The sequence below is a fragment of the Pollicipes pollicipes genome, unplaced genomic scaffold (genome assembly GCF_011947565.3).
Source record: "Pollicipes pollicipes isolate AB1234 unplaced genomic scaffold, Ppol_2.1 Scaffold_4881;HRSCAF=5763_pilon_pilon_pilon, whole genome shotgun sequence".
NCBI classification, from domain to species: Eukaryota; Metazoa; Arthropoda; class Thecostraca; order Pollicipedomorpha; family Pollicipedidae; genus Pollicipes; species Pollicipes pollicipes.
Window position 1 is genome coordinate 11,544,043 of NW_023596576.1, and position 24,748 is coordinate 11,568,790.

Genomic DNA, 24,748 nt, shown 5'->3' on the forward strand with positions numbered 1-24,748 from the left:
CTCTCTCTCTCTCTCTCTCTCTCTCTCTCTCTCTCTCTCTCTCTCTCTCTCTTCTCTCTCTCTCTCGCGCTCTCTCTCTCTCTCTCCGACGATGGGAACGCTGCTTGGATGCCCGATCGACGACCACGCGACAGATCACGCCGAGAGCCAAGGATCAGACCGACCGACAGAGGAGGCAGCCCGTCATCACCGAGGAGCGCCGCGCGCGCCGGAGCCATCGCCGCTGCGTTCACTGAGCTCCGCCGCATCGTGCTATCACAGCGCTCCATTCCCGAGGGTCCTCCCCCTCCCCCTCCACAGCAGAGCTGGATGACGGCGGCCGTCTCGGCTGTGCCCGGCTCCCCTGGACCCCGGTGCGCGCCGGCCGCGCCGCTCATCGATCGGCAGCCGGTGGCCCATTGTGCCGCGGCGCGCGGCCCGCCCCCGAGGGGCGGAGCCTGGCGCGCGCGCCGCCCGCCAGGTGAGCGCGCCGCGCCCGCCATGGCCGGACAGTGTCCACCGCGCGGCCGCCGGGACTGGTGAGTGGTCGCCGCGTCAAGCCGAGCGCAGCTCCGCGGCAGTCTCCGGTGTCGGTCCGACCAAGCGCGTGTAGCTTTCGGCCAGAGGCGGCGGCGGCCGACGGCCGAACACGAACCAGACAGTGCGCAGGGCAGCGGCAGGCAGTGCGCAGGGCAGCGGCGGGCAGTGCGCGGGGCAGCGGCGGGCAGTGCGCAGGACAGCGGCGGAGGTGGGCGGGCGTCACTTGCAGAGCCAGGTGCGGCAGCGCGGCGGACGTGCTCGATCGCGGCGTGCTCCTCGGCGGCCGTAGCCGAGGTCGTAGCGGGCCTGCCCGGACCGTGCGACGGCTGTGCGCCCATGTGCTGAACATGAGCTGCGCGGTGGCCATGTACCAGCCGTTCCACGCTCCGTACTACCCGGCGCCTGCCGGGGCCGCCGGCGCCGGCGGTCGCCCCTCGCCCGATGGCCCGCCACGGCACGGCATGGAGGAGAAGGTGGGTACGCCGGGCTGCGCTGAGGCGCGCCGCGCGGGCCCACCCGCGCCGACCGCCGATCGGTGTGTTAGGTGTCTGTCCCTGCTTCTGGTGGGGATCATCGGCAACGTCTCTTAATGTGTCGATAAATGTGCGCGTTTGCTGTTACATGCCTGCACTTTGGCCGAATTACATATGGACGTTGTAAGGGAACGGGGAGATCGGCACCACGGCTTTGATCGGGGTCACCGGCACTGCATACGGCACCGGCTCCATTGATCAGGGGTCCGTCGCTGGCAGATTTCCAATCAGGGACGTCAGAAACGGGGGGGGGGGGGGGAACATCGCCCATCATCCTCATTTCCTTATCTCGCCCTTATCTCCCACAAACATCATGCATTAGCCGCATTACGTTGCATGGCAAGCGACTACCCAAAATACGTTGAATTGTTTTCATCATCTACCGAGACGATCCGCCGCCGCTGCTTCCACTTGCTCCAGTCAAGAGACAATATCGCTTTGACGAACGACTGCTTAGGTCCTATTTGTATCAGAGGCATTTGCATCGCAACGTCGTGACCGATTTTCTGGACACGCTATGCAATATTCAGCGCAGACAACAAGGTCATTTGTCGGCGGAACAATGATAAACTGAAGTCAATGCCGGGCAGCTCTGCGGTGTTCCATCCTGGAAACAAATTACAGAGCCAGCACGGTCTGCGGCGCTGCGCCCATGAGGTAATCTAACGCCGGCGCCTTCAGATGTGGCGTGAGGTTATGACTCATTAACTCGTTTGACTCGAAAAGTGCACACTTGTGTGAGGGAACCAACCGACTGTTAACGCGTGGGCTACAATCGGAAGGGTATGTTTCTTAAGGGAGCCTGCGTTACCCTTCTATTCGCTGCCACACCTTGTTCCAGGCCCATTTCACTGCGGGACATCTTGGGAAGAACTCACGAAAGTACGCAACACGCTTACTAGCGCTGTGACAGGCGCAGGTGCACTGCGGCGCTCACTGGAGCTGCCAATGGGGATCGATATGCTGGCCAGCCGGGGCGGCCTGCAAGGCACGCAGGGTCTGTCGGGTCCGATGGCCGCAGGCTCTGTCAGGGTCCGATGGCCGCAGGGGCTGTCAGGGTCCGATGGCCGCAGGGGCTGTCATGGTCCGGTGGACGCAGGGTCCGTCAGGGTGCCATGGCCGCAAGCTCTGTCAGGGTCCGATGGCCGCAGGGGCTGTCAGGGTCCGATGGCCGCAGGGGCTGTCATGGTCCGGTGGACGCAGGGTCCGTCAGGGTGCCATGGCCGCAAGCTCTGTCAGGGTCCGATGGCCGCAGGAACTGTCGGGTCCGATGGCTGCAGGGGCTGTCAGGGTCCGATGGCCGCAGGGTCTGTCAGGGTCCGATGGCCGCCTGTGGCCATGGCACCCTGACAGACCTGACACCCTGACTGTCGGGGCCCGCTGGCTGCGGAGTTTGCCAGGGTCCGATGGCCGCAGGGTCTGTGGGAGTCCGATGGCCGCATGTCCGATGGCCGCAGGGACTGTTAGGGTCCGGTTGATACAGGGTCCTGTCAGGGTCTGATGGCCACAGGGTCCGTCAGGGTCCGGTGGATGCAGGGTCTGTTAGAATGAGGTATCACTAGCACAACTGCACTGATCTGCACCCCAACATCCAAAGCCAGGAACGACGGAGGTTCTCCCGAGTTATCCCGAGGGCCGGTGACCATTTTCGGTTGATTCTTTTCAGCCGGCGTCCTTCTCGACCAATTCTAAATTTTTAGAACGTTTTCTTTCGGGGGGAGGGGTTTCAGTAGCCCTGGCCCTGTGGTTCCCATGTATCTCTCCAACGCGTAACTAAATTTTCCCGTACAGGCTCACAGCTGCAAGTACCATGACCGCCCGTATTGCCCCAGTGAGGGTTCGTAAGTAAGGAATTCCTGCAACTGGAACCCCGATGTTTGCAGAGCCGATGCTAATGTAGCCTGTGTTTTATATTAGTTCGCAGGAACGCATTGATTGAAAGATCGATTAGTAGGTACGACACGGCGTGGACGTCATTGACAGACCCCACCCTGCTTTCTGGGTGCGCCACCAGATGTATTCAAATCAGCGGTCGGTGGCTTTTCTGCTTACGGAGCCCTGTCCGATGACAAGCCGTTGATTCAGTGCTGACCACAGGAGCCGGCCGCGGTGGCCCCGCGGCCCGCCGCGCCGCACGCTAATCAGCTCGACAATCACCCAGATGTTTCCGGGATTGACCGCTCCGGGATTCATCCGGGATTGACCGCTCCGCGCTGTGGTTGCGGAAAAATCCCAAGGTGTGCTTGTGAACATGTCGCGGGACTTTGAGATGTTCTGGAGCAGCGTAGGTAGGGGACGAGCTGGCGGTGATCATGGCACGCCGCTCCCAGCCTCGCGAGAAGGCCCCAACCGGAGAGATATTCCAGTAGCCGACGTGCCGATAAGGAGGCTACGGCTCAGCAGGTCTCATATTTCGCGACCGCCACTAATTGACACTGACAGGATGTTGTGGTACGCCCAGCGCTGGATGCACAGGATGCTCTGGCACCGGCGACAGCGGCGTTGGCTGGACACGCTGCCTCATTGTTGACAGAGGGCTGTGACGGCCGGCCGTTTGACGGATCGCTCAGGATTTCTGCTGGATTGGCCGTTTGACGGGATGTACCGGATTGGCGACATTGATCCTGTCACTGTAACGAGATGCTCTCATGGCTTAAGCACGTTGAACGCAAGGACTCCGTGAAGCGAACGGGACGTAGCGTCTAGGTAATAGGTGGTAAATTCACCCATTAGGCACAAGGTGCACAATCACTGGTTCATCTCTGGGCTCCGTGCGGCTCATGAAATGAGCGTGTGCCGTGCGACAGGAATGCGGTTAGGACCGTAAGAGAGCTTCTCCGCTTGGCACAAATATTTGTGCATCTTCCTTCTGCATTTTCTTCATTCTTATCTTGTTGTTGCAGACTTGGCATTGGCTTAAGTCTGGCTTAAAGGCTTGGCTTAAAGTCTGCGTGCTGCGGAAACTTCAGTTGAGGGCACCAAAGTCAAATCCGAAGCCATTGAAATGATCGGCGTCCGTCAAGCCACCGGCCGCGAGCTGCGTCATGTGACGGGTCCCAGGAACGGCCTCCCTTCCACATAACGTCCTTATCCTGACCTCAGGTTAACACATTGCCTGTCGTCGCGGCACGACTAGGACAAATGCGCCGGGTCAGCCCCACAGGGATCCACTTCGCCTTGCCAGCCGGCTTCGAGGAGGCTACGCACACGGGCTTCGATGGCACGCAGCAGTATGATGTCTGATGTGGCCTGCGGTCTCCCCATGGAGGGTGTCAGGGGTGCAGTGACCTGCACCCTTCTCCCCGGCGGAAGCACTCCAAGTGACTTCCTCGATCAGTGCATATTCCACAGGCCCATTAACCTGGCCACCAGCGGTGTCAGATGTCACAGCGGTAATGACATGTATTGGCAAGCATCGAAGCATAACTAAAGAACCATGGATTCGCGATCTGTTGTTTTAGGCTCACAAACATCAGCTTCAGAATGATCGCCTGACATTTCGTTGCCACTGATGTCGAGTCCACCCGAAACACTACCGTGCCCCAGAGCCAGTGGAAAACAGAGTGACGTGCCCGCTAGGTCAGCAGTTGACCTGAGATTCAGCCTGCCTGGTTCACCCACTACCCCCCCCCCCCGCCCACCCGTGCGAGTGCTTCTCAGGTCCAGGCCCGTCAACAGACCAGACCCGTCCCCAAGCCGGCCAACCACGCAGCCCGCCGGGCCGACAGACCTCCGAGCTGCTCCTCAGACCCGGCACCTAATCTCGCTTCAGACCCCCGATGAGCCTCTCCCCCCCCCCCCCCTCTGGTGTAGCCCGAGCGCCTCCGACGCACCTGTCCGGCGAACAACGGCTGCGGGGCTGTGTGCCCGCGGGGTGCTGGTCCTGCACCTGGACGCAGGGGCAGGTGTCCGGCAGGCGCGGCAGAGGCACTAAAGCGGACATGACTCAGGGCACCAGGAAGTGACCGACTCGGGGCACCAGGAAGTGACCGGGTTGGAAATCTCCCATTGCGGACACCGCAGGAGCAGGACTTGTGGGGGGTGGGGGGCACGCCATTGTGTTGGATGTGCTATATAAACCGGCCGTATTCAGCTTACCGGGCCAACTGACATGCATAGATGCGCTTTGGCATCGAAAATATCCGTAGGTAAAAAGGACACTTGACAAGAGAGATTAGAGAAGAGTTATAGGCGTCCTTCCATTAAGCATTGCATTGGAATGTTTCATACCTTCGCGGTCGTTTTGAACGGAGTTTGCAACAATAGAATCGATAAATAAATAAATAAATATATATATATATATATATATATATATATATATTGAATTCATTGAATGTTGTTTGATGTTTTACATGTACATGACACCTAAAATATAATGAGATAGCAGATAAACAACATGAAGGCATGTGATGCCAGGTATTTCGTGAAGTGGATGTCCACTTGCTTGTGCTCAAGCAAAGCTGGTTCTCACCGCGGCGAAACAACGCATTGGGTTGATTTTGACACTGGGTCAAACGTTACAACACATTTTTTAGTCGACTCCGATTCCGACTTAGGTGCTTATGGCTCGATCCTGCGGTATATTCCGGCTGATTCAATCCTGGCTACATCAGCTCAGCCGATCAAACGAGCTTTGATGCTCATACAGAGCGCTTCGAACATGCGTATCTTGTATTAGTACTACTGCAAATGTCTCTTGTTTTGTTAAGTGCTTTTGCTGAGGTTTACAAATGGGTATGTTGAATTTCTTGTTTGATTGTTCGAGTTTTGAGTTAATCCCACTCATCGGCGACCCCATCTGGTGTGGTTTTCCCAGCTCCATCTCCGCTCAGCACCTTGTTTACAGGAAGCATCCCGCATTTTTGTACTTTCACTTCTTGTTAGATCAGACGCGTACGATTTGATCAGTAATGCTAGCCTTCCCCGAAATCTTTCTGAATAGCTCAGAATTCGGCTTTGAAGTAGCTGACCCTCCGGGAGGAATCTCATTTCACCTCTTCCTCACCACTATGAACGTGATGCACTTCACTAGCATTGTTTTTTCCAACGTGTGTGTTCCGTAATGTTTGCCACGCATTACTGAGTCAAAATGTTTGTGTCATACACGCAACGAAAACCTGAAACACTGTTTAGACAAAAAGATATGCAAGCATAAAGAGCTATCCCGCGGATTCCACGAAGTACTTTGCACTAAGGCTCTGATTTCTCCCATTTAGTGTTCACCACAGTGGCTCATTTTTAGGTACACTTTAGCTTTGGGAGTGGCACACGATCCATGTCACGATCTGGTTCAAATATCAACCAACGCTCTTCTCGGGAATAGGGCCCTTGTCCGCTGGGCCAATCACAAACGCTATTTTATTCCCACCAGAGGAGGTGCGCACGGTATTTGTCATGACGCTGGTGGTTGCGACTGCAGGGAAGAAGCACAATGTTGCTACAAAAGCGCTGGCAGCGTAATGTGGACACGATAATAATGAAGATTGATATCTGTATTGATATTCATGGTGCTGCAGTGAGTCGCTAAACAGTGACATCAATGTTATTACTAGACGTAACTGGTCCGGAGGTCTTACCAGAATATGTTTTTGACATATGCCTCAAAGGCTGCACACTCCCTTTAATGAATTGGTTCAGCCCAGATTCAACGAACGCCGTGTGGTTCTACAGTCGACTCCAACTTCACGTGGAATCGAGTGCAGGCCTGGCTATGACACACACGCGCACGCGCACGCACGCACGCACGCACGCACGCACGCACGCACGCACGCACGTACGTACGTACGTACGCACGTACGCACGCACGCACGCACGCTCGCACGCACGCACGCACACACGCCGACACATACGCTTGAAAGGGATAGAGCCCACCGAAAATATTGGGGGGGGGGAGATATTTAGAAAATGTCGGCATGTTCTCGTAGTTTGTAGAACATCTGTCTTGTTCCATCCGCTCGCTCTCTACGCTGCAGCATGTCGGCAAGATTGAGGATAAAATGGGCCTGGTGGGAGGACGGTACATTGCAGCTGCACACGCAGTACGGCAATACTTTATGCCAAAGGTCATGAGACTGTGAGCCGACGCAGGGAGCACAAAGGTGGTAGTCCGTGCATCGTGTGGAAGGAATCGTGGACATGTTTCCCCACCCTCACCCCATCTGTTCCAAAGATCTGCCAACATAGGTCTCAAAAGCTTGTTTTCAAAGAAACTCCTTTTCCAATAAAATAAAGCTCCGAACCTTTGGTGCTTTGCCATTAGATACCATTACCATTAGATACCATTACCATTAGAATACCATACCATTAGACACCGTAACATTAATGTCAGGGAGCTTGAAGACAACTAGTCCTGGGCTTGTTTCGCTTCGGAAATAATTTGTGCATGACATCGCTCAGCGATGACTATACACAGGGACCCGTTGCCTGACACAGCTCAGTGTCGTGCTGGGCTGCGCTGTTGACACGCAGGGACCCGTCACTTGACACGGTTCGGTGTCTGCTGGGCTGTGCTATTGACACGCAGAGACCCGTCGCCTGACACGGTTCAGTGTCGTGCTGGGCTGTGCTATTGACACACAGGGACCCGTCGCCTGACACTGCTCAGCATCGTGCTGGGCTGTCCTATTCAATAACACACCAACGCACTGCGCCGAAAGATTGTCTACAAGCGCGGAGCCCTTGCTATCGCTGCATGACCTCTCGCGGCCGATGCGCCCAAAAACTACATCACAATCAAATCACGGCTGTGGTCCATGCGCCCACACCATCCTTGTCACCTTATTCGCTGACCTATGTATTATTTAACTGTAAAGATGCACGTTGCTCCTCGTATGTGTTCGATATTTTGCTTGTAGAATTTTGCTCTTTTTCCACAATGCCTACCAAAAGCGAATAGGCATCACAACAAGGCGCGCCCCCAAGATTTCCTTGCATAGCGGGCCCCAAATAATAAAAAAGGTGTGAAGAGGGTTCCGTTTGATTTCCCTGACCGCGGGCCGGGGAACAGATGGAGTCGAGTAGAGCCCTGTAGCACACCAGGAGGCCATTCGTGTGCATAATCTGTGAGCAGCTGCGCGATGTGCGTAGATGTATCATCCTTAACGCTGTACCACTTCCAACTCATACGTCTTCACAATGGGAGGCATGCTCCTTACTTGGAAGCTGCCTCTGCCCCCGCTTGACGACCTCCCCCTTTCAGTTACCTTGACGACCTCCCCCTTTCAGTTACCGACGGCACTTATCTGGTAAGGCTGAGGGGAGCCACTCTGCCTGGGTTTGGTCCGCCTCTTCGCCTTGGCTCGAGCTCTCTTCTTCGGCCTTGCAACGTCCCTTTATCGGACGCTGCGGAAGTCCTTCTACGAGAATTTGAAATATCATTCATTCATCCCCCTGTTTGGGCTGGAGGTTCCTCTCTACCTTGGCTTAGGGGGCTTTTGTTCTGTGGCTGTGCTCGTGTGCTTACGTTTGTAGATGCGCCACAACCTAAGTAAGGCTCAGTTTCTGTCCAAGTTTGTAAGCTTATACCTCGGGTGCCCGTGGGATTGCAGTGTCCCTCAATCTGAACGAGGAGGTGTCTCTCCTGGGGCTGGGAAAACCCATATTTGATTTTGGAAACTGAGTCGCAACCCAGCGCAAGGCGAGCATATTTCATTGCCGAAGTCGCAATACGGTCCGGAGAGTCGGCGACATTAAAGCCTTGAGCCGTCAGCGTATGGCATGAGGGATGTGTAAATCAACCATTTCGAGTTGGCCACTAATAAAAGCTGTCCGATGTGTACACTTGCAAACTTTCCACTCGGAAACAAAACATGCATAAGGTGTGCGAGAACTACCTAAATCTGCTGGCTTGGTATCGGTAGATCTCCTTGCATTAGTATAGGCATATGTTGGCTGGCTTGACTCTATCATCGGATGCGATTTCCAGCGCTGGCCGTCGCAGCTGTCGTACGCAGTCCGCGGCGACCTTTCTTGTCACAGTGTATGTCGGCTGCGCGGCGAACACTGGCGCGATGCAACGTGAATAATAAAGGATTCGCATATTGATAACGTGGGATCAGACTCGAGCCAAGGCCTCGGAATCTGATCAGTAGAAGAAAACGCTAGTCATGAGATAAAAACGGAAGGTGTACTTGACCGAGCAGTTGATGACATGCAAAACAAGACAGGTTTGATTACACTTGGTAGTCAGTTTTGTCTGGCTGCAATGAAGGAATGGAACATGCGTTGAATGGGGGTGTTCTGTTAGAAGCTTGATGTGCTCAGGCCATGCCGCTCTTGCCTCCTGACGGGCTGTCGGAGACCGTAACCGGCGCGCAGCGCGTGACGCGCGGACACACGGGCACCACCGACACCCACCGGAGGACTGTCGGAGACGGTAATCCGAGCGGACACGCGACGCATGGACACACGGGCACCACCGACACCCACGGAGGACTGTCGGAGACCGTAACCGGCGCGCACACGTGACGCGCGGACACACGGGCACCACCGACACCCACGGAGGACTGTCGGAGACCGTAACCGGCGCGCACACGCTGACGCAGCGGACACACGGGCACTACCAACACCTTCGCGGCCGAATAACGCAGAGACACCACCGTCTCGCGGGAAGATGAGGCAAGGGAGGGGAGTGGCGATCATGGACTGAACGATGGCCATCGGTCGAGGCAGAGGGGGCGATCGACCCCGATATGGGAAGCAAGCATTTATTGTAAACTTTTGTGGCGTTGCATGGCCGAACATGGATTGAAGACAGTCGAAAGGGTGTTTCTCCACCTCCTATTTTCCTGCGAGCTGACGTGGTTTCGAGTGGTGGCCGTCGATGCGCCTGGGTTCTGCATTTAACGCCCGCAGTCCGAGCACGCAATGTCAACGTTCAGATCGGCTGGGCGCGAGGGTGGCTCCAGAGGGTACTGCGAGCTGCCTGTGAGTTCGTATCGGATGGCTCCAGAGGGTACCGCAAGATGCCTGTGAGGTCGTATCGGATGGCTTCAGAGGGTACCACGAGCTGCCTGTGGGGTCGCATGGGGTGAATTCAGAGGGTACCGCGAGCTGCCTGTGAGGTCACATCGGGTGTTTTCAGAGGGTACCACGAGCTGCCTGTGAGGTCGCATCGGATGGGTCCAGAGGGTACCGCGAGCTGCCTGTGAGGCCGCATGGGGTGACTTCAGAGGGCGCCGCAAGCTGCCTGTGAGGTCGCATCGGGCGTCTTCATAGGGTACCGCGAGCTGCCTGTGAGGCCGCATGGGGGTGACTTCAGAGGTACCGAGAGCTGCCTGTGATGTCGCATCGGGTAGCTTCAGAGGGTACTGCCAGCTGCCTGTGAGGTCACATCGGGTGGCTCCAGAGGGTACTGCCAGCTGCCTGTGAGGTCACGCCGGGCAGCTTCAGAGGGTACTGCCAGCTGCCTGTGAGGTCACATCGGGTAGCTTCAGAGGGTACCGCCAGCTGCCTGTGAGGTCACACCGGGTAGCTTCAGAGGGTACTGCCAGCTGCCTGTGAGGTCAGCATAGCCCACACGGGGCACGTCCAGCGTCCGTCTGCGGAGTTGGGTCGGTTCCGTTTCATGCGATCCCTCCAATCCTCCAATGCTGCCCCTCCCTATCAGTGGGAGAGAGGGGAGGCTGCTGATGGGGGTCACCGCCACGTCGGCTAACCCCGGTTAGAAGAGCGAAGAGGGCAATGCACTCCATGCCGTACGTACTGGCGCCTCAAAGCAGGCAAGCATAACAGACGAGGGTGCTTACTTGTTTGCGTACGCTATAGAAAACACCGTCAAGAAGATGGGATGATTTAATATTAAAGTAGGCATGTCGTAAGCTATTTGCAGGGCATTGTAGGGAGATTCGGCAGCAGAGATTCTTAAATATTTGGCAAGGATGATGGTGCGTAAAGCTGATGGTCGGAAATATTTGCACCATGAAGCATGAAGAGAGTTCAACAATGCCGTGCGGTGCAATGTGCGTGCATTCACAGGCCAAAGAAACATGGCACGGCTACCAAAGGTATTCTCACGAACAAATCCAGTCAGTCATTTCTCTGAAGGACATGTGCCGTGGTGTTCTGTCGGTAACATCCTGCCCGTTTCACCACCGTGCAGCCGTGATGTTGCCGCCTCACCGTCTGCGTGGTGTCGCCCCCAAACAAGCGACTCCTGAACGTGCCGGCGCCGTTGCAGCGCCAGCGCCTACACGAGCACCTGTACCGGGCGGGTGGAGCCAGCAACTACTCACTGAAGCCGTCGCCGTCCTCACCGCTGCCGTCCTCATCGTCTCCCGTTAATGAGGAGGAGGAGAAGCGGGACGTCAAGTACCTGTCCTCCAGGTGAGTGACACGGCCCCGGTGTCCCCGGATGAATTAGGTCGTTACTGCTTGTTATTTGGGAAAGTGAAACGCCTTAGTTTGTTGTTTAGTTAAGCAAAGTTACCGTGTTTATTCTAAAATCTAGTGGCGTGTCTCTGCTTGTCCCCCGCGTTCTTGCTCGCCCCCTCCCCTACGCTCCTGTTTGTCCTCCAGGTCAGCAGTACCTCCCCACTTATCCTCCGGGTGAGAGGACGTCCCGTTCATCCTCAAAATTTAGGGGGCTTACCTGGGTGACCTCTAAGTAAGAGGGACGTCCTAGACTTTCCTCCAGGTGGGTGTGACGCCTGTCGTCATGAACGTCACATTGGCGGAGCCGATTTTGTCTAAATCTGCCGGCGGGAGGCTCGGATGCCGCTCCACAGCTCGTGACGTCACTTGGCCCCGCCGTTGACAGCTGGTGCAGTACGCAGTTCGCTTTCCGTCGCCGCTTGCTATCACTCACCTGGCGCGTGTTCCTGCGCTGGACATGGGTAACTCAGGGTGGTCTGGCCGTTTCAGCTGTATGCTGGTAACTCATTACGCCGGAAGCGCCTCGTCCGTGGTCGACGACCACTTCACCCGCGCCCTGAACGTGTCGTCTTCTGATAAAGGTGGGTCGACCTGTGTTGTCTTCGCCACATGGTGGCTATGAAGCGAGACCGTAGAACACTGATGATACAGTGTGTTGTCTTACTTTTGCTGGTGTTTTATCTTTTCCATCTCGCAGTGAACGCGTGTTGCACATTTCCCTGAATTGTTATCGCCGGTTGCAAGTGGCTTTCATCTGTGGCAGCGGTAGTTTCATCTTTATCTGGCCCGTTTGTTCACAAAGTCTGTAAGCATTGCCAATACCTTAAGTGTTTCGCTCATTCTAGACGTTTTTGAAAACGACAAAGGATTGGCATCATTACGACAGTGTGCGATCGCATGACGATCTGAATCAACGATTCCAAAAACGCTGTTAGTTACATGCCCCACTTTTAATCTGCTATCGGCATGATCACGTCCTTGGTGTTACGCCGATGAAGACATCAGCATGGCAGCTCAGTTACAGGCTCACTGTGCAGCACTGGCATGGCGTGCACGCTTCCACCATTCAGCGCTTTAAAAGTGTGTGTGCGGCGTGCTGTTGATGACAGAGACTATTCAAGACCAAGCTGATCATGTATGATTTCTTAATTTGTTGTTCTAAGTCGTGTGCAGGCAGGTTGAATATTGGTGACGAATCTTCAAAGATTGACAATAAAATTGACTGCATTGAAGAAAACGGTCAGCATTTTCGTGGACGTCAATGCGCGCCGCCACACAATGCCATGGGTTGCGCGCGCTCGATTATGCTTCTGCCTGGACCCTTCCTCTGACCTGGATCAGCGAGTGCGAGACCATTACTCGGCGTTAGTCGCTTGCTTAATATGTTAAAGGCCCCCTGGCCTTGCTGCAGGACTTATATTAATGCTCCAGGCTCTAGACATCGTCAGTCCGTTCGGGCCGCTCCGGTCCCATAACCCAGTGAAGAATAATAGCAATCTTGCCCGAGTATTGCAATGTGGGTTATGGCTCGGGATGTGTGCCTGAGCATTATAAGATGTGTCAGGGCTCGGGATGTATGCACATTACGGCGGAGCCCTGATCTAACGGCACCAGCTAGCACCGGTAGTATGCGGATGCCTAGTATGGAAGTATGCAGAAAGGACCCGGTCGCTGCTTCTTTGGCACTGTGTGTACAGTGAATACATCTGAAGCGATGCAATAATCCTTCTCAAGTTGTGGCATTCAGATTTAAAAGTATTCTTGTGCATTGGGCTTGCCGGGCTGTTCGAAGTCTGTTAGATAAGCAAATTTGCACGCTTCACACGCCCCCCAAGCCAATAGAATGTTTCGTAAGTCAGTAGGAGGCTGTGTTTTAAATCTTGTTTCTAAACATAATTAAAATGAATGTCACGTTCTGAAGAGGCGGCAAAGTTCTTTGACCACACTGTCGTCATGGACAGCTATGCACCACGCAGACAAATCTAGCACAGGTAAACAAGCACGCCATTAGATACAGCCTGAACAAGCATAACGAGACCTCTGAACGCCAGTGCCCGGGTGCGGCGGCCTGTAGTGGCGGCGGTAGCCTGAGGCCACCGTCTCCGGGCGACCTCACGGCACCAGGCGTGTCCCTCCGTCGGCGGGTGCCCTGGCCGACACGAGCTGCCACTGTCCCTCTGTCAGCGAGTGCCCGGGCCGACCCAATCTGCCGCTGTCCCTCCGTCGGCGGGCACCCGGGCCGACCCGAGCTGCCGCTGTCCCTCCGTCGGCGGCCACCCTTGCCGACCCGGACTGCTGCTGTCCCTCCGTGCACGGTAATCCGCCTGCCAGTGGTGGAGACTGCTAAGAAACCACGACCCCGGCAAGTCGCCATAACGACGGTCTGTCCGTCGGAATTTTCTTACGATCGTGATTTCTTTCTTTCATTCTATATTTCGAAGCAAAAGTTCAGCGAAAAGGAAAGTTCAGGTTTGGAATAAATCTAGCCGCATCAAAACAGATAGCAATGTTCTGCATCTCAGGATTTCTAACAAGTTACAGAGGGCGATTCAAGATCATACGCAATATTTTAATATCACGTGATGTATCCATGAGCTCCGGTAAAAAAGGTTTGTGCAAGGTTTTAGGATGCTGTTTGTAGTTGTGTCAATTGACATTGTCAGCTGCCGTTTTGTCTACACTCACCTTTGACTTGCTGGCGTTTCTCGGCTAGCGACTTTGGAAATAGGTAGCCTGCATAAAATGATGCTGCTTTGAAGAATTCCTTATTGTCAGAATTTATAAGTAAGGTACGAAATGTTACACGATCTTGTTGAGAAATGAGTTTGAAATTGCGGCAGCTATGTCTGCTGACCGTGTCAGTTGTGATTCTGTTTGTCTTTGGGCAAAGCCGCTTTCGGGCATCTCAGCAATGGAGGACCAAGCATCAACTGACCCGAAATTGTTTTGATCTTAGCTGGGTAGATTAGTAACGGTGTGACTGTGTAGAATGTTTTCAACATGCGTTTTACCTACATTACTAACAAGCAGCTATGGGTTACGTCACCTGCATAAATGGTAGGCATTAGCTCGGTGACTACCTTTCAAACTGTTGTAATTAATTGTGAACATCTATTTTTGTGAGAAAAATAGCCCAGATATGTTATCCTCCTTACTTTAGGATAAAGCTTCATTACTTATGACTGAAATCGTCATTTTTGTAGGATGGAAGCTATTTTAATAGGGCTGCTGCAATAAGCGCTGTAACTTCAGTCAGTGTCATTTGAAATTTAATGGATTTTCAGTTCATTCTGTCCGTGCGATCCTGAGAATTATTCAATACGTTGCGGTCCTAATCAGTGTGTAGCCCGAATTTTGTTCACAACTTTCCAACCCGCCCACGGGTCCACTCGCCGTCCGCGGATTGATGCCATCCGTGATGTGGTCTAAATATATTGGGTCAACGCACCGTGTTCTGACAAGTGGCCGTGCGCCTGCGAGTCACTGCAGCTATTGCGAGACGCTAATCCTGTGCAAGAGGACAAGGGTGACCATGCCAGTAAATGTGCTGTCCGGTTACATTTTTAGCTATGTGTAGGCTACTCCGATGCATTCGGAAGATTGCGAAAAAAACACTGGCTGTCTATGATATATTTGCAACTGTGGGAGCAACATAAAAACGTATCTTGAAAGCATGTTTTCTCATACTCATCGCTGGAGCCCTTCACGAGATTGTCACACCTAAACCTGCCCTCTACTCGTACAGTCATAACTCTGCCCACTCGCCAGCAACTGCATATAGACTTAGCCCGCCCTCTACACACACACTCGAAATACAATGAGGTAGGTTTGAATCGGGAAAAGGTGTATTGTACCCTCTCTCTGTTTACCCAATCGTTTTCAATAGCCACGTGCAGCTTGAAAACTAGTTGTTTTTAACTTAATTTAATGTTTGTTATGTCCCAAATATTATCGAATTTTTGCACCTTACCCCACCATTGCCATCAGTAGATGTGTTATCCACATTTACACTCATTTAGTACAAATGACATCATTGTACTCATACTGAGGTTCAGAGGTATGCATGGCTGCAGTCTAAACAGTGTCAGACAGTTGAAAAGACGTGATACACGTAAGACATGAAAAAAGACATGAAAGACGTAACAGGGAACCACTGAGCAGCGCACAGTGATCGGTGGGTGACGACGCATCTTAGCATTCCATTCATTGATTCGCTCGAGCAAAGTCAAGTGGAAAATGTTGGGCTTTACAAATATTGCGGTGAGTGGGCCATGGCAAAATCAGCGCCGGTGGGAAGCACGAGGCAGCATCACAGCAATTTCTGTTATCCAGGATTGTCATGATTTGTAGGCTGTCATGGGATAATTCAGCTAAGTTGTTAAACATTTTATAAACTAGCAAGCAAGCAGCACTTTTCATTGTCAGCATCCGTGTTAGTTGTTTTTCTTAAATTCCTACCCATCCCAATGCTCACAATTATCACAAATTGTGCACTCAGTCCACGAATTCATCCATTTTGTTCAGGGCGTTGCCGGCAGCATGGATAACAAAGTTCTGGGTCACCTGAGGTTTGGTCTCCAATTTCGGAGAAGCCCAAGAGGCAGCCTTACGGCAAATGTCAACGAAATGTCAGCCGACAGGATGAACTGACACAGCTGCCACAATTGCAATTTCATCTCTGAAAAAGATCGCCGAATTTTCTGCTGTACATTTATGAATAAATTGTAATAATTCTGATTTTCTCTCTGACGGTTCTTATTTCAAGACAGTTATCACAGCAAAAATGCTAGCTGACCAAAAGTAAATGCAAACGAAACATGAGTTGATATGGTCAGCTAACATAGCTGTTACAATGTCATACTTAATTTGTTATTTGAATCTTCATAGTTTTCTTCACGCATACAAAGTGGCCAAATAATGCATTCTCAGTTTAAAGTGTCGTCTGTAAACTAGTTTTCTGAAAATGAAAGCATGGAAAAACGACAGCTGTTAAATGCCACCATATGGTGTGTGTGCCGTAGCTACAGCTCGATCTGACCTGCTAGTACCGCCTTTTTGCTGCCCGCAGGCCCAGAGCATGCGGGCTTAAATTTAAAAAGTTTTTAGGACTTTTAGCGCGTATTGCTGGCTTCATTGCGGATATTGGGAGACATTCTACATGTAAAAGGATCCCACTTGCGTTATATCAGACACAAATTTGTAGCTAACTAGCTGACAAATGCTGATACTAAGGCTGATAGAAAGAGAAGTTAGTTGCCTGTACAAAAGTGATGAAATAGGAAAGTTACATTTCATTGTTAAGCTTTCCAGTAATGCAATGCATGCTATTCCGCAAACAATAGTCTATTACCTGCTGTAGCTTCAAGAGTAGACTAACATAGCTTAATAACTCTCCAACGTACAGTTAGATACTTAACGATACATTCCGAGAGAATGAAATACCAACTCAAGACTAAGAGCCATTCTGAGATAAACCATCATTAGTGGTAGATTCTGTCATGGGTGTAGTTTCCTATTCGCTTAATTGGCTCCAGCTCCAGCTCTTTAGGAACGACAACCACTTAGACATTTATTCCTGCTCAGCCTACCTCAATCATATTTCGCAAAACTGCACTTCATGATTTTACACACCTTTGCCGATAAATCGCAGGTCGCAGATTGTACAGATAACGTGCATACACACAATGGTCTGTAGGCACACCTGATTGATTGAACTACTTATGACATGTTTAAACAATGAACACCAGCCAACCCTTGGACTGAATTGAGAGGATGAGCCTCACTGGACCATTTCTGTGAAATTCGTAACAGGAAACCAATCCAGCTTTCTACAACTCAGATCTTATCTGCTTTATCCAGCAACGTTTCCTGCCAAAGAAACATATGCCAAATGAATTTCTGTCATTAAATTAGTATTTAGCCAGGAAGAAAGCCATACGAAAACATCGATTACCAAACCATCCCAGCAGTTTCAAAACAAAAAAAAACATCGAAGGACAAAATCGGCACACGGAGGTTGCCAAATGTTGGTCTGTGTTATCAGTTGTCCGTGGAGCTCGGATGAGCACGGTGGCCTTCTCGTGGCATACGGACGAGCTCGTATTTCCTAACCACGCTTGAATGGATCGTCAGCTGTCTAACGGCAAGACGAAGTCATTTATGGCGCACTCGTCTTTCACCAAATCCTATGCTTACCTTCTTTTACCTGTCATGTCGCATGGCGATGCCGAGACTGGTCGGCGTCCCGTGTACACTCATATGGAAGGCATTTTGAGGATAAATCCGGCATTAAAAGGGTAGTTTTGTAGTCTTTAAGCCCCATTACGGGACGTAGGCAAGCGTTATCAGGCATCATTCAGGTACCCACTGTTGTCTACGGGGCAATGGATAATGGTGTTCTCGAAATTCATTCCACATGTGTTTATGCGCGAGGCTTTCCGTTGTTCAGTGTACATTCAATGTTTCTATGTGAAAGTGCAACCTTAGCTAGCCCCTTCTGCCTAATACCTTTATACCAACCAGCTTTTGGCTTTTGGATGGACCAATTTTTATTTCCAAAAGGCATGTCCACATACATGCATAGATAGCTCTGAAAAGTTATCATATGAACCCAGGTAGATGTAACCTCAGTCTTGAATGTTTGTTTTATTCTGGTACTGGCTAACGTTGTTTGATTTAGTTTTTTTCAAGGTATACATTGTCAGCTCCTTTCGAAGAATCTTCTGATGGACCAATTTCATGCTTGGAACTAAAGGTCTCTTGATGTTCGCGCTGATGAAAACAAAACGGAACGGATGAACGCGATTTCAGTTTTCTTACAGCTGCTTGTTTCGGCACTAATAATATTACAAGGTTGATATGTGTACCCGCGTGCCAAATGCGTAAAAAGAATATGTGCAAAATGGGGTGGGCGGGCGCATGCGGGCTGTTTGGGGAACTTTCGGCTTGCGGGGCGGGTGCGGATTCTCAAATTTCGATGCCGGGCGGGTGCGGATTCTCAAATTTCGATGCCGTGGTGGGCGCGGGTATTCCAAATATAAAAAGTGGCAGCTTATCACCTAGCGTTTCTATTGCCCTAGTCTGGTTAGGGTGCTCGTGAACTTACCCGGGCCGTGAAGTCTGTACCCACCGCCAAACCGCATTTGACCAATATCCGAAATGTACCCATGGACTTCATGAACCGTGAAAATTCCTGACGGGCCTGGGACAAATCGGTGAAAGCCGTCGCTGTATATATCGCAACAAAAACCCGACAGTATGCAGTGATCAGCCGTCATCATCGTAACTAGACGAAGACTGCTCAGCTCTCCTGGTGAATCTTCTTTGCATGGAGAAGTTTACGTCACACTGGCTTTGGGAATGGTATGCTCTGACGGTTTGGGCAGCACGCCGAATTGTTAGCTGCTCTTTGCGGTTCCACAGCCGCAGCCAACTTTTCCAATAATCTACCTCAGTTGAATGACGGGTTGATGTTGCACGAAACAGGCTCCACTACTGATTGATCCTACCGCCAATCATGCAAAACGTTCGGTGAGTAATGGCAAGCGGGCAGACGGCCGTCATGAAGCCCACGCCAGGCGGTAGCGTCTGGGCTATATTTCCCGGTACAGCCGCGGGGCGACTTTACCTAACGTCGGCCGCTTGCGCCACCGTCAACACGTCGAGTGCTTACCACCCGGGCCCCGGCCACCAATCGGCCGTATGAAACGTGCTGGATGAACCACCGGCTAGCCTTCGAGTGGTCAATTCAGAGTCGGCGGCGGCCACAAAAAGCGCATGCCTTGCCTTCCGCCGGCAATTACGTGCGGGCGGCGCTTTGATGTCGGCGGAAAAAGAGCCGGGCTTCAGTCGGCGGCGGGCCGGCCGGCGACACAGAGACGTGTGCCGCCGGTCCGGCCGGTCCACACACGGCGGCCGCCGCGGACAGGCGCGGAGACATGAACCGCGCGCCGACCTGCCTGAGAGGGGCGCCGAGACGCGGCCCACGCAGCGGCCCGAGACAGACGTGCGGGTGACCCGCGCAGATATACGCGGAGACACCGTCCACGCACACAGACGCGGGGACACCGCCCACGCTGATAGACGTGGAGCACCACCCACGCACACAGGCGCGGAGACACCACCCACGCACACAGACGCGGAGACACCACCCACGCACACAGACGCGGGGACACCGCCCACGCACACAGACGCGGACGCCACCCCGCGACGCGACACACCACCCACGCCCAGACGCGGAGACACCGCCCACCCACACCGTGGAGACCCGCCAGCACGACGCGGAGACGCCGCCCACGTATACAGACGCGGAGACACCACCCACGCACACGGGGGCGGAGGCGCCACACCCACCCCCACTACACACAGACGGGAGACACTGCCCACGCACACAACGCGAGACACTAGCTCACGCGCCAGAACACGAGAGACACTGCTCACGCACATAGACGCGGATGTACAGTTCGTCCACACGGACGCGGAGACACCGCCCACCCACATAGACGTGGAGACACTGCTCATGCACACAGACGCGGAGACACCACCCACGCACACAGACGCGGAGACACCACCAACGCACACAGACGCGGCGACACCATCCCCGCACACAGACGCGGATGTTCAGTTCGTCCACACAGATGCGGAGACACCGCCCACCCACATAGCCGTGGAGACACCGCTCATGCACACAGACGCGGAGACCACCACCCACGCACACAGACGCGGAGCCACCAACGCACACAGACGCGGCGACACCATCCCCGCACACAGACGCGGATGTTCAGTTCGTCCACACAGATGCGGAGACACCGCCCACCCACATAGCCGTGGAGACACCGCTCATGCACACAGACGCGGAGACACCACCCACGCACACAGACGCGGCGACACCATCCACGCACACAGACGCGGATGTTCAGTTCGTTCACACAGACGCGGAGACACCGCCCACCCACATAGATGTGGAGACACCGCTTATGCACACAGACGCGGGAACACCATCCACACAAACAGACGTGGAGACACCACCCACGCACACAGACGTGGATACACCGCCCACGCACACAGACGCGGATGTTCAGCTCGTCCACACGGACGCGACGACATCGCCCCCACACACAGACGTGGAGACGCCGCCCACGCCGGCCCGGATACTGGCACGCTGAAGGCGGTCCACTCACGGTCAGGGCGCATGGAGCCGCTGCGATGGCCTGCGATAAGGGGCCGCCTTCCCACGGGCTGGACGCGCGCGCCGGCTAAACGCATACTTCCATAATTTGTCCTGGACATTAGATGGCCTCAGATAGCATCGGCCTCGGTCTCGGATAGATTTCACAGCAAACAGCACGGCGACACAAATGTGTCATATGCCTTTGTGCTCCGGGAGATATGAGAACAGGTTTGTGCATCGCTCCGTAAAATAGCTGTGACGTGCTCCAGAAAGCCCGTCGCTCTGCATGCCACCACTGCCACCTGCTCATGACACGGCTTCCTCGCAGCGTGCCTGTGCGGCGTTCACATGCTACGCCAGGCAAGGACACTCCGTTCGTTTGGCAGCGTGTGCCCAAACTTGCGTGACAGCTTCGTGTCGTGGGGCGTCCGCCGCCACCTGTGACCCAGACATATGTCGTCTGTGACCCCAGACGTCTGGCGCTTGCGACCTCAGACGTTTGCCGCTAGTGACCCCAGACCACAGACGTCTGCCGCCTGTGACCTCAGACATCTGCCGCTTGTGACCCCTGCGCCTGTCGTCTGCGGCTCAAGACATCTCCCCTCCGTGACTCAAGACGTTTGCAGCCCGTGACCCCAGATCCCAGATGTGTTCCGCCTGTGGCCCCGGACCCTAGACGTGGTCCGCCTGTGACCCCAGATGTCTACCCCGCAGCGCCGGTGCCCATGTCGCAGCGGAACTTCCCGGCCTCGTTCTGGAACAGCAACTACCACTCTCGGACGACACTGACCTCGCACGAGCTGTACGCCGACCCGTACCACGCGGCCTCGCTGGCCGGGCTCCACCAGTCGCCCGACTGGTACTACCCGATCACCACGCAGGCGTACGGCCACAACTTCTCGTACGGCGCCGGCGGCTCAGCGCGCTACAACCAGTACCCCAGCCTCTTCCTGCAGGTGAGGGCGGCGATGGGGTCGGCTGCGAGCTTGGTAGGCTAGGTCCCAGGGGTGTCGGCCGAGGGGCGAGACTGGGCGCAGCATTCGTCCAGAAGAGGTCGTCGTACCAGTGATGTTCAAATGCGTGTCAACGGGACCGACCTCAGTGTCGTGGGCCGAGTGCTCCTCAGAACAGTAGTAAGCATACAGCTGACCTTTTTCGTGGAAGATGTGGTCCAGGACATTGTGGTGTTGCCGGCGTCTGCTGCTCAGCAACTGACAACCGTTTCAGATCGCAGTAGGCCCGTATTGATTGGACTCTCGTGTTTCCTGAAAGAGAACAGCAAATGCATGGGAAATCGTGACTTAATACGGGCACATGGCGGGAGCTTTTCCGTTGTCACGCGATGCCATGCTGGGAAATTGTGTCGGTCCTGTCTTTTTCCCCTGCGCTGCTGCAGAAACCTTGAAAAATCAGACCTTGTCGAGGACATCCGTTTAATGACAACTTAAGCTGCGGAATGCCAAAAATGTACGTTGCTAGTCGAGTTTTCTTGACGACTTGGTCGATATAACGAATGCCATGACGCGGACTAAGCCTGACAGCAAATGCTTTCCTCTAGATGCGAGTACTCCACTGCAACCCCTGTTGCAAGTCCGAAATACGCTTTCTCTCCGCCTACAAACACAAGGCACTCGTGGCAACAGATATGCCACATTGTCCCACCAGTTCACTCCACACCGCTTCATTATCCCCGGGTTGCTGCATCCAGCACCTCAGGTGGCCGCTGTCTGTAATGGCTATCGAAGGGAACCGGTGGCGCTTTACTGCGGCTCCCTTACACTGACGCTCGTTATACCCCAACCAAAACGGCCGTAGGACCCATTTTTGGCAGCGCATTTGTGAGCCTGAACTGAAAAAATCGACTTGGGCTTGGTTGGGGCTCCATCCATTGTGCATTTGTTAAGCCGAGCCTTGCTATAGACTATCTTTCGGCTGCAGGGTGCCCAAATGATCTCCCTTCCTGTTTTCCGTAGTTAGATCACGCTTCCTTATCTGACCATATGTGTGGAACGAATATTGTCTAGGCTTATGTCAGCCCCGTGCAGCATCCAACAGACATTTCAGCTGTTGGAACATCGTTTATCACTGGCACACCATTTTACTTAATCAGGCAACTTTGCAAAATGCATAGTTTTATAAGATCCTCGACCTATCTCTTTGTGACCTGATGACTGAAAATTCAACGTCCCGAACAGTCCAAAGATCAAAGCTTCTTCGGTATTTTGTAACGTTCAAATAGAAAGCATGTAAAAATGATCAAACTAGACGTGTTGATTTGTATGCGTGTGTGTTCATTTGCTGTCTGTGTCTGTGTCTGTGTCTCCCGCAAATTATGTATGTCGCAGCATATTTTTTACGCACTGCAGGAACCGCTTTCATGCACAGAGTCCCCAGGACCATAGATGCAGCGTATGTGACCCCCCCTATCCCTCCCCCCCCCCCCCCCATTGCGGTGGGATCAATATCTGGCTGATCAAGTCGTCTCCTTTTCAGTCTACGGCTGGTCGCTTTGGAATGCAGCAGGGGCACAGTTTAGACCCCAGTAGCTACAGTTCCTACATGTACTCATCAGGTGGGTCAGCAAAACATGGGACCGTCGTGAGCCAGATATCAGCAGGTTCTGCACTATCTCCTAATCTGTCGCTCTGACATTCCGTATGATATTGAAGGCTTAATCCACACGTCACTGAAGGTGCACAACGGTGCATTCCAGCTGCACTGCAATCTACAGATGCCTTAGCACACGTTTTGAGAGTCCATGATTACGCATACACTCGTATCTGAAATAGCGTTTTTACAAAGCATGTTCTTTTTGTCGCTCTTTGAAGGCTTCTCCACCCAATCCGAAATAATTGTTAAGTTTTCACATTGATGCTACTTGTGACCTGAGTCAAATGCACTATTATTATTACTATTATTATTTATTATTATTACATTATTATTATATTATTATTACTATATTATTACTATATATACTATTATTACTATATTATTACTATTATTATACTATTATTATTACTATTATATTACTATTATTATTACTATTATTATTTATTATTATTTGCCATACCGCATGGTGTTTCATCATAGCATTCTAGCGGCGCAGTATGAATGATTCACAGTTACAATAAACGCATAACCCACAAGCTTGAAGACCATCCAGAGCGGCGGGCTGGTTTTCGCACTCGACATCTCTGGGTGACAGGGGCAGTCACAATTCACAAAAAAAGAAGTTCACACAAAATCACAAAAAAAGGATAGCAAAGCGCACCAAAGCACGTCCCCATTCTCGCCCTTATCTGGAGATTGTTCATGCTATTGGGGCTTAATTTTGCTGTACTTGCTACTTCACTTTACTTCACGTACTTGTTAAACGACTTTGGTAATTATAACGATGCATGCAGCTGTTTCTTGAAAATAATTCACTCAATCGAGAGCACCTTGAAGTAACACGAACACAGTAGTGAGACCAGGCGCCCCGGGAATGAGGCACCGCATTTCACTGCGCTCTTCTTCCTCAGGCCTGGAAGGAACCTCCATGCCGGAGACAGCCACCAAAGACTTGCACTGGTTCCAATAGGCGGTGCGATGAGCGGTCGATGAGCTGAAAAACCGGAGCTGCAGGCTGGCCCGGTCAGACTGCGGTGCTCGTGGAGACGCCGCTGGTGCGGGCTGCCCAGCCCGCGGCGAGTGATGTGATCAGAGGCGTCCTCTCTCCTTGGTGATTCTCATGCTGGCTGGACAGCGATACCTTGACCGCCTTCGATGCGTGTGTCGAGAAGCTACAAGCGTCTCCAGAAGGTCTTGCGATATGCGGCGCTTCAGTGCGACGTGAGGTGCCCGTGCAAATTGTATATAACGAAAATACTATCTTTCGTAGCCGATATCTCCATTTGTATCATTCATAATGAGTAACTTGTTGTCTGTTTGGGAATGACTTCGTGAAGGTACAAGTTCGAGAGCATAGCTGTCGTCGATGGACGGGCTCTTGGCGTCCAGACTTGTCCGTCTGTCGCCCGGTCTGATGCCCATGATTTTGCCTCAGCATGTCAACATGTTCGCTATCGCACAACATGTCTCATGAGCATATTCTGATTGTGTTGTTTGAATGGGTTGCTTCCATTGCGGAATTCTTATAATATATAATAGACGTTTA

At 52.9% G+C, this 24,748-nt stretch overlaps 1 protein-coding gene across 1 annotated transcript; it reads left to right on the forward strand.

Annotated features, from left to right (window-relative positions):
* The first annotated feature begins 718 nt into the window (after window positions 1–718).
* On the forward strand, window positions 719–24,748 carry LOC119101331 (protein vestigial). Its single transcript, XM_037224637.1, has 6 exons — window positions 719–992; window positions 11,230–11,375; window positions 11,913–12,004; window positions 21,307–21,548; window positions 23,086–23,164; window positions 24,114–24,748. Exons 1-6 carry the CDS (start codon window positions 867–869, stop codon window positions 24,170–24,172), a joined length of 744 nt encoding a protein of 247 aa, XP_037080532.1. The 5' UTR covers window positions 719–866; the 3' UTR covers window positions 24,173–24,748.